The 11,289-nt window shown below is 42.0% G+C and overlaps 1 protein-coding gene across 1 annotated transcript; it reads left to right on the plus strand.

Annotated features, from left to right (window-relative positions):
• Window positions 1-973: 973 nt before the first annotated feature.
• On the plus strand, window positions 974-10,884 carry LOC311055175 (glutamine amidotransferase-like class 1 domain-containing protein 3, mitochondrial). The gene is made up of 5 exons (XM_084071267.1): window positions 974-1,030; window positions 5,974-6,086; window positions 8,839-9,010; window positions 9,497-9,698; window positions 10,555-10,884. Exons 2-5 carry the CDS (start codon window positions 5,979-5,981, stop codon window positions 10,745-10,747), a joined length of 675 nt encoding a protein of 224 aa, XP_083927393.1. The 5' UTR covers window positions 974-1,030; window positions 5,974-5,978; the 3' UTR covers window positions 10,748-10,884.
• The last annotated feature ends 405 nt before the right edge of the window (window positions 10,885-11,289 follow it).

An 11,289-nucleotide genomic window follows, 5' to 3' on the forward strand; every position in this document is an offset into this window, starting at 1 on the left:
AACCCCCCAACCCATAAGAAAAGCACTATTTCCATTACAAAGTGTTGTAGGTGCAGATTGATTTATGATCACATTTATTCATAATTTTTCTTACTTAAATAAAAGTAGCAATTAGTAAACTTGTTGCATTAAAAGCTCTACTTCAGTAAAAGGACAAAAGTAGTGGTATTACAAATATACTATTCGGCCTATGCATAATTACCCACATTATTCACACTTTTGATCTGTTTCCATTATTGAAACATGGTTATTTAAGGTTCATAATATTTGCTGCAGTACAATCTTGAAGAGTAATTATTAGTGATATTGTTTTGTTAAAACAAAATGTTTTTTAGTTTTGTTACAAAGTAAAAGCTCTATTCTGTTAGTAATCATTGCCATGCAGTTTGTTTAGAAACAGGGGTCTCCCGACCCCATCTCTCCAGCTCCTTAATAAACAGAAAATATATAAGGTGGGTTGCCAATTTCAGCCAATCAAGAGAGAGTACCCATTTATAGTGTTACAGTTTGTCTGCTCACTTCTTTGTTTCATTCTTCCAATTTCAATTGTTAATCCTGGATCCCATTTGAGTTGTCTCTCCTGATAGATTGACATTGGTATCCCGACCTGAAAATAAATGTTCTGTTATTCATTATGGCACCTTTATTACCAACGTATTTGTTGTTGCTGCCATTTTAGAAAACAGGCTTACAAGGTAAAAAAAAATAGGCCATGGAAAAAAGTCTAAATTTGATATTTTCTCTTACTACATCTCCATAATTGCTGCACCTATAAACATTAATACAATGTTGAATGAAAGTGCTGTTGGTTGTGTTAAATTAGATGTAATGGTGTGAATGACTCAGCAGTTCAGACACCAAGGTGTCCTGTTTCCAAGTAACACGGGTTGTGGGCAGGGACAGGAGATTGTGGGAGTGGACAGAAAGTATAAAATCCTGTGCTTCAATGCTCAGTCTACCACATCTCATCTGAACACAGCAACAAGGCTGAAGGCTCACACTCCAGCTCACACTGCTTTAGTTCTTCAAGGTGAGAGACTATATTTTATTTACTACCACCTACTTAGCTACTTTCCACCTGCCATCCCTGTTTTGGGCATGTCATTAGGTTATTGGCAAAGAAATTCAACATTTTCTATAATGTTTCTAAAAAATTTCCAGAAAGTTTTCCAAAAATATTATCATCATTATTATTATTATTATTATTATTATTATTATTACCCTTATTATTATTATTATTATTATTGGCTTAGAGAGAAATATGTTGGGGGGGGAAAAGATCAAACTCAAATAATAAAACCAAATGCCAGGGCAAAATGCATGTTTTGTAAACTTTGGGTGTTTTTCAAGCTGATTTCATTTTTACATCTGTTAACACACCATGAAGAGGGTAATCTTTATTTTACACCAAATTGACACTTGAGTTTAAATTGGGCTTTAGTTAAATCATACTTGCTTGCCATAAATGAAACGTTATTTTCAGCGAGCGACGTGGTGGTACTATCTATTATTACAATTTGCATGTTTCGCGCATTCGCGCGGCTGTTCGTCTGGGGTCTGGGTGGGGTAGGGTAGCTCGACAGTTACACCAGTGTACGGGTCTCCGGTTGTTGGCACATTCGTGAAAAACAGGCGGACTATCATCCGGTTGTTGCCATATCCGAGAAAAACAAGCAGAGAGAGAGAGAGAGAGAGAGAGAGAGAGAGAGAGAGAGAGAGAGAGAGAGAGAGAGAGAGAGAGAGAGAGAGAGAGAGAGAATAAAGCCCAATAGAATAGACGGAGACACCAGTGTGTACGTGCAGGTATGTGTGTGCCCCCTTTTGTACTGCGTCATACGACAGTGTTACTCGCCAAAACGAACAGACCTACAAGCTTCTGGGGGGGCAAGCGACACCTCTTAATGAAAGAGAGGGGTAGAGAGGGAGAGAGACACACCAGTGTGTACGTGCAGGTATGTGTGCCACCTTTAACGTGCATGAATGTAAATAGCCCAAGGGACAAGGACTGACAGACACACAGATCTCCATTTGATTGATTGATTGAGTGATTGATTACTTTATTAAGAAGTTTGCAGAACAAAGCACAAGAAAGTACAGTTTAAATACAAGGCATATCTGTCATACATGGCCTTATCTGTCACATCGGCAGTGGCACGTAGACGTAGGTGTCGAACTCCAAGCAGCTTGAATTTCTAGTGAAGTACAAATGAGCCATTAGAGCACAAAACGATCAATCTTCCTTCTTTTTACAGGAGGGTGTGTCCTCTGTCACCTTCCTGTTTAAATAATAATGAGACTGTACCACAGGGCGTGTCCTCTGTCACCTGTGTTTAAATATGTAATGAGCCTGGGGCTTGTTTATGAAACATGCCTAGTAATATTTTATTTAGTCTTCAGATTTTAACTTTGATGTTTTATCGATGGTTATTGTTTATAGTGCTGCTTTTACTTATCTTCTTTTTGTTTACCTTGTTTTGTAAAGCGCTTTGTAACTCTGTTTGGAAAAGTAATAAAGTTCATTATCATCATTATTAGCAGTGGTGGAAAAAGTACTCAAATTCTTTACTTAAGTAAAAGTACCAATACTAGAATATAAAAATACTCTGTAAGGGCGCGCTCCCACCGCACTTTTATTTTACCTCTGGGGCAGAATCTGCCAATGCTTTGTCAATGCAAATGCGTGGATTCCTGGTTTTGCAGATTTTTTCCAAGAATCCACTCATTTGCATTGACAAAGCATTGGCAGATTCTGCCCCAGAGGTAAAATAAAAGTGCGGTGGGAGCGCGCTCCCTTAGGGCGCGCTCCCACCGCACTTTTATTTTACCTCTGGGGCAGAATCTGCCAATGCTTTGTCAATGCAAATGCGTGGATTCACGCAAGAGCAGATTTTTCCGCTTGTCGCGCAGACCTTGCGTTTATCCGCTCTACACGAAGAAGCATAAAACTGCTGGAGGCAGGAGCTGATTTTCCCCCTCTGTCCAATCGGGTGAGTCGAAGGCGGACCGTCCCAAGACTCAGGAAGCAACATGGTGCTTTCAGTGGACCAACTGGTTGTAGCTGTTGCATCTCACCCAGTACTTTATAATTTGTGCACTTGGGGTTCGTACATCTACATACACATTCAGATTTAAAATATAAAGTACTTACCCCATGGCCACGGATTTTACAATCATTTACGGGCCCTCATAAGTACCCGTATCTTCCGTATTGTTCCATTAAAAGCATTTTAATCCGATTGGTGGCCATTTTATAATGTACCAACAGTGCAATACACCTCTTAACCGCTAGGGTCACGCAGTTGAAAGCATACGGAGAAAATGACCACTGATTGGATTAAAATGCTTTTTATTGAACAATACGGAAGATACGGATACTTATGAGGGTCCGTACATGATTGTAACATCCGTGGCCATGGGGTAAGTACTTTATATTTTAAATCTGAATGTGTATGTAGATGTACGAACCCCAAGTGTGAAAGTGCAAAGACATTTTTTTTGTCTAGTGGCGGTGCGGGCTACGGGGACGGTCTTGAATGTGAGTGACAGGTGCGTCACAGCGTTTTTCTAGAATCCGCTGGCTGCAAAAAACTGTGGCCGCGCACAACCTGCGTTTAACAGCGGCCAGCCAACTTTTGGTGAGAGCGCGCCCTTACAAGTAAAAGTCCAGAATTAAAAATGTACTTGAGTAGAAGTACAAAAGTATTGGCATCAAAATGTACTTAAAGTACCAAAAGTAAAAGTACTAAATATTTGAAAATAGCCGATCTACAAGCTCACAACGCGTCGCGATGCAACGCGTTGTGAGCTTGTAGATCTGCTATTTTCAAATAGCCTAGGTTTAAAATAGGTTTGAAGTGGTTATAGTGTATGTTTCATTATATCATAATTTATATCTGAAAAGTAACTAGTAACTAAAGTTTTCAAATAATTGTAGTGGAGTAAAAATACAATATTTGCCTCTGAGATGTAGTGGAGTAGAAGTAAAAGTATTGGAAATTGGAAATACTCAAGTAAAGTACAAATACCTCACAATTGTACTTAAGTACAGTACTTAAGTAAATGTACTTAGTTACTTTCCACCACTGATTATTAGTCATTGTCTCATATTTTATTCAGAGGTGACAGTGATAGGGAAGAGCATCTGGTGCCATGAGGTCCTTTGAAAGGAAATAAATAAGATCCACAATGATATAAATAAAAAAATTCAATGATATAAATAAAAAATGCAATTAAATAAATAAATGTATTTATGTATTGCATTGTGTTTAATTTCATTGCGTTCTTTTTTTTTTTTCATTTCATAAAAAAAAAAAAAAAAAGGAGATGCATTTTCATGGTCACTTTTAATTGATTCCATAAGTTACCTTATGAAATAAAAAACAATGATATAAATGAAAAAATACATTGAATGAAATAAATAAAATGTCAATCAACACAAACGGGGCGGGACCATATAGGGCAGGACCTATTTGCTGATTGGGTAATCCCTTGCTCTTGATTACTTTTACTTTGGTCTGTCTGTAAGCATATGGGCCCTCATTTATCAACGAAGCGTATAAACCGGCTTATATTTTTCCATATATTCGGCCGTACACCAACGTCGAAGTCACATTTATCAACGAATCCTATACAGGCAATCCTAGCGTACATTGGGTCGCAGCCTTGATAAATGTCACGGCTGAAACCGAGCGTCATTTAAATAACACGCCCTTAAATATTCTCGAAACGCCCTGATTTTACGACATGGAAAACCAGAAAGAGAAGAGTTTTGCCGGCTCGCCTCGCTGTCTGTCAAATCACACACACGCACACGCCTCTCTCTCTCTCTCTCTCTCTCACACACACACACACACACACACACACACACACACACACACACACACACACACGCACACACACACACACGCACACACACACACACACACACACGCACACACACATGCCCAACTGTGTCTTTCATGTAATCCGTAGCGGTACAATCTTTGTCACGTAGGCTTGTAGCCTACATGAATGACATATTATGATACCAATCACATCGCCATGAATGGGGTTTGTATATTAATTTATTTAACCCATACCGAGCAGTGCACAAGCAGTCATGTAGGATATTCCCCGTGAGACTCAGACGGGCGGCAGTGATCCCGTACTGCCACGTTAATAAGAGATTCGATCGTCGGGTTTATATCCTTAACCCAGCCAGGTTGTGTAGCCTATAACTCTCTATGACATAACTCCATAACATAGGACAAGCTACTGTAAGTTTGTAGACCTCACTGTCCATGAAAAGATGGTCGGGGCTCCCGAAAATTCTCTGGCAGAAGCGCTCGTATATTTTGAAAATAGCATATCTACAAGCTCACAATGTTGTGAGCTTGTAGATCTGCTACTTTCAAATAGCCAATGCAGCCAGATCTGCAAGCTTAACCGAATGACTGTTAAAGCAGTTTGTTTCAATTACTTTATAAAATGTTATATTTTCACAGGGTATTAATTAGTGTAGATATACATTTAGGAGTGGATTATGTGTCCAGATGCCTGTCAGACAGTCAGACAATGCTGCTCCGCAGGTCTAGGATGGAATAAACGGGCGCAGCCAAAGTCAACAACTGCTATCGACCAGACGTGAGATTTTAGCGTGCGGTGGGATGAAGCCAACGTCAGGATATATTGATAAATGCCGAAAGTTGCGGTGATCTCGCCGTGCGCCCATTATTTGGTCTGCGCCGTGTTGATAAATGAGGGCCATGGAGCCTATGGCCAGCTCCGGCATTTTAAATGGTTAGGATTGCATGGATATTTGGTTCCTACTTGGAACCAAATTTCAACACCCAACACAAACTAGAGATTCCCATGCACACTGTTGTTCTTGGAAAGACTCCAGACATTGTGTTACTGTGTGTGTGTGTGTGTGTGTGTGTGTGTGTGTGTGTGTGTGTGTGTGTGTGTGTGTGTGTGTGTGTGTGTGTGTGACAGGAGCCATGGTAAAGCGTGTGGCAGTCATTCTCTCTGGATGTGGAGTGTATGATGGCACTGAGATCCACGAGGCCTCCGCTGTTCTGGTGCACCTGAGCCGCGCCGGAGCCAAGGTACTGTGGTACATGGCCAAATGTGGTATAAGTGATATTTTGGGTTAAACCAAAAGGTTTCTTGTTAAAAAGTCTTTGTTCAGTAGCAGGGTCTCCGTCTCTCCAGCTTTTTTTAACCCATTAGGATCTGAGGCCGATTCTATAAATGCCTTAGATCAGTGGTTCTCTAACGTTTTCGTGGCAAGGACCCCCAAAAAATATGTATTTGGGCGCGGACCCAAATACCTTCCCTGCTTGCTCTCAACAAAGGCGGTCGCACTTTTCTTTCCTCCTGACCCGTATCTCTCCACTCCTCCACCTCGCTTCTCTACACTGTACCCACAAACAATCCCGGGTGTAAAACATGGAAATTCTTAACTGGTCGTTATACGCCATAGACCAAATTTTCTCAACTCATTTTGTCTATCGAGGACATTGAAGATGTTTATAATTTCGTCTTTATGATAACAGGTTTTTTGCTGATTGGAGCGGGCATTGCACTTGTGTATCGGAAAATTGGCAAGACAGCTGCCCTGGATGGAGCCCCCAGGCTGCCTGTAATGATAATGGAGATTGGCAGAGTGCTGACAACTCAGGCGGGTGTGACCGCTGAACTGAAACGCGACACGAATAACATCGTGGACAACATCACCGAACTGAGGCGCGACACGGATAACATCGTCAACGAGAGAGTCCACAAGCTGGACATCAAGCTGGACACCATCCTGGCATCGATCTTGGAGAGAGAGTCCAAGCTAGACACCAAGCTGGCGTCTCTCTCTGAGAAAGAACACATGTGGGACAACATCAAGACATCAATCTCAGACCTGAAACGCGTTGTGGACGACATCTCGGCCAGTGGCCGCACAACGGAGATCGTCGCTGACCTGAAACGTGTTGTGGACGTCATCTCAGCCAGTGGCCGCACAATGGAGATCATCGCTGAGAGAGTTACTGCTCTGCGGGGCGATATGAACATGGTTAGAACCAGGCTGGATGAGCCAGGATGGGAGTAGATAAATTGTCTGCTCGGGATGACTATGGATTATGGATTATTGGACCCCCCCCCCCCGGTTCTTCCTCCGGTGGCTACAATGTGGAGAAGACTCCCCCCCCCCCCCCCCCCCCGCCCCCCCCCCACCCACCCACCCCACACTCTCACTTCGAGCAAGAAAGGGAACTTCTGGCGGCGCCGACGTTACTTGTAATGTATATGGCTGCAGCTGCGTAGGCTTTAGTATTTGTAGTTTTTCTACTGCAATGATGAACCTGCACAATCAAGAATGTCACCCACCTTACTTGTAATGTGATGTGACAATAAAGTTTGATTTGATTTGATTTGGACCCCCATCTGAATTTGTTTGTGCCAGGGTCCCCTAGAAGAGAAGATTTTGTGTAAAAAAGATAGTCACAAAGTGACGCGCTGTGAGCTTGTATATCTGCTATTTTTGAAAACCACTGTTCTAAATCCTATGAGCTTTCTGAAAAACTTATGTTGCTATATATCTATATATCTAAAATGGCACAGATGCTTTCACAGTTTTAACGGGTGAATAAACAAACATTTTCAGGTCAGGATAACAATTTCATCCAATCAGGACAGAGAACTCATACAGGATACAGGATAAACAAGTGAAATTGGAAGTGATGAGACAAACAAATGAGCAGACAAATTTGGAGTTGGAACACAAGCTTGTAAATGATCTTTGTGGGATTCTCTCTCCTGATTGGATGGCATTTGTAACCCAAATTAAAATGTAATTTTTCTGTTCACTAAAGAGCTGGAGAGACGGGAGACCCGGCCCTGTTACTGAACAAACTATCTATAGCACTGATTACTATTAGAGTAATCAGTGCTATAGCTAGCACTGATTAGCAGTCACTACGTTGAAAAACCTTTTGTTTTAACCGAAAGGATCTCTCTTACAGCACCTTTTAAAGGTCCAGTGCAATTACATTTTCGGTCATTTTATTTTGAAGTTTCAGTCTGAAACGGCCTCGCAACTAATCAGAAGGTTCCATCAGGCTGAGGCTGAGGCTGGCACGGTAGAACCTCACTCACGTGGTGTGCAGTGTTATTATTTGTAGCCTGCAGGAGCAATTAACACATCGGGTGCCAAACACGGTCTGAACCGTGTGTTTACATAGTGGCGGTTCCGAAGCTTCGGTGCCGTTCACGGTCTGAACCGTGATTTCAGTCTTTTTGTTTTTTTCGTTTTTCTCCGCGCGGGCGGGGCTAGAGCAGCTCTGGGAGCACCCATTGTAATCCTGCGAAGGAAGTGCCAGATCGCTCACCGGAAACACTTTTTTTCCCCCCATCCGGTTCCTGTCTATTTCCTACTTTGAAACGCCTATATCTCCGAATCCGTTTCCTGTGGGGAAAAAAAACGGTCCATTCCCCCCCCGTTGTAACCCGCGAGGGGAATGTTATGGTTCCAGCCTGTAGCCAGGCTCATGGCAGAACATGAATCGATGCTTTTTTTTGCGTGGATTTGCTTGTAACGCACGCGGAAACAACAAACAGCAAAGCGCAGTCAATGGGAGAATGCTGGCACCCACGGTAAGTTGTTATGAAAATACGCTGGCACCCGATGTGTTAAGATTGGCTTTTGAGGGACTTTTGATATAAGATTTTTTTTTTTTGCATCTAATGTTTAGTATGCCCATATGATGACTATAAATGGGCTCTAAAATTGTGAAAAAAAATATTTTTCATTTCACCAGACCATTAAGTAGGCTACCTCTAAAATGTGGGTATGGATGAACGTTGCAGGTGCAGATGTTTGCTCCTAACATCAATCAGATGCATGTTGTGAACCACTGCGAAGGAAACCCCACAGAGGAGAAACGCAACGTGCTACAGGAAAGCGCTCGTATCGCCCGGGGTGATGTGTTGGACCTGGACAAAATAGACGTTGCAGCCTTTGATGCTGTCATCATCCCAGGTGAGACCGTCTCAATTACCCTAACAATGTCTCTCAAAGTGGGGCCCGGGGACCCCCAGTGTTCCTTCAGGGGGTTCCAGGGGAGTCCTCAGCAAAATGAGTAACAGTTTAACCATTTTAACCCTATTTTATAATTTAACTATTCAAAAATAGCCGATCTGTACACTGTACAAGCTCACTCGAGTTTGCAGATTTCCTATTTCTGAAACATTTTAGAAATTTGTAATGATTTAGAATGTTCTTAACAGCACTAATCTTCTTTTATGGCGGTCTCTGGAACAAAATATTTTCAGATGGGGGTCTGTAGCCAAATATATCAATTTGGGGGTCCTAGACATGAAAATGTATACAAATGTTGAATACAGGCCTTTTACTTCTAACAGGGCATTTCTAGATTGTGGTATTGCTACTTCTACTTAGGTAAAAAATGTGAAGTACTATATATGGCCACTGGTTAACAGGCTGCTTCTGTGTGATGTTGCACAGGGGGCTTTGGTGTGGCTAAGAACCTCAGTGACTGGGCAGTGAAAGGGAAGGATTACACCATCCAACCCCAAGTGGAAAAGCTCATCCATGCGTTCCACCGGGCTGGCAAGCCCCAGGGCATGTGCTGCATCTCCCCTGTCCTCGCTGCCAAAGCTCTGCCCGGATGTGAGCTCACCGTGGGACAGGACAAGCAGTGTGAACGGTCTGTACTCTCTAAACTTTTTCAATTTCAAGTACCCTCAGTTTGGTATTCATTATTAGACCACGGACCCCCATAATTCTGGGATCCAACTTGTTTCCTATCGGTCATCATGCTGGGGACCCCTTAGAACCGCTGTACGGACCCCTGGAGGTCCCCCGGACACCACTTTGAGAACCACTGCTGTGATCAATAAAGTATCGTCCAAAACCGTTACTATTCAGGATATTGAAAAAAAGCTGTGTTCCAATGTAGTTAATCACAAGCTCTTGTTCATACAATTGGTTCAATATTTAAAAATCCCACAGACAGAACAAAGCACTTTCACTTTCATTTTTTTCTGGCATCACAACGCAACGTGTTGTGAGCTTGTAGATCTGCTATTTTCACTGTGCGACATCAGCGCACAACAAAGTATATGGGCACAGTCACACATACGACAAAAAGGCATCCTGTTCATTTCCATTCTATGTGAGTGAAGGGGTGGAACTATTGGTTGTGGCTTTTTGGCGTGTCACATGCCGTTGGGTGGAGTTCAACACACATGAGGGTGAGGTGCCAATGCGGTCCAACCAGAAACAACCATAAACTCCACCCATTCGCTCACATTTAATTGGTTATAAAATATAATCGAAAAGCGATAATTTAAGAAACTAATCGATTAGTAATCGATCCCTATTTTGGGCATGTCATTAAAGGCAAAAATGTGTAATTCTTTTTTTCAAAAATAGTGAAAATAGTAGCTCAACGATTATATGTATGTTTATAAGATTAATTGAAAAAGTAATCAAAAGAATAATCACTAAGAGAATCTTGCAGCCCTAGTTCTAACCCCACCTGCCTTGTTTGCCCCCCTCAGATGGCCCTATGCGCAGACAGCCAGTGTGCTGAAGGAGATGGGCTGCAAACATGTGAATAAAAATGTGGACGAAGCACACGTGGACGTGAAAAACAAGCTGGTGACGTGCAGCGCGTTCATGTGCAACGCTCCCATTCATGAGGTGTTTGACGGGGTGGGGGTCATGGTCACAGAGCTGCTGAAGCTGGCTTAGCAGGAGAACAAATACATCATGGTACATCATACTGTACATCATCGTGGAATAATTCAATGTTTATTCCTTCTTCTTGTAACCATTTCAATAATAAAAGTTGTATTGCTCCATCCCAATAAAAATGTGTTTCTTTTAAATTGAACTTAATTTAATTATTATTGGTCATCAACACAAACCATGTTCCTATAATATACAGTTTTAGAACACAGCAATGTGTACTGGGATTTAGCAAGGTCATTGGTATTTTTGCTAAAGGGCAGTTGGCTCTCAAACATTTGAATCTCTCAAATGGGTTCAGTCCTAGTATAGGCCACATTATCTCTTTAATGGTGTAATAATGACATTGTGAAATTTCACACACACATTCCCACTAAGCCGAGGAAGAAATGCCACTTGAACATTTTCCAATCAGCCTCATGGTGGCGCTATAACAGGCCGATTTGCGTTTTTAACTATAACTGCACCGATCTGCATCAAACTTTGCATGCACACTCCCTAGAAGCCAAGGAAAAACATCTGGCCTGCACTTTTCACTTTTGCCT

This window comes from Gymnoscopelus microlampas (assembly GCF_963454915.1).
Source record: "Gymnoscopelus microlampas genome assembly, chromosome: 11".
Taxonomy (NCBI): Eukaryota; Metazoa; Chordata; class Actinopteri; order Myctophiformes; family Myctophidae; genus Gymnoscopelus; species Gymnoscopelus microlampas.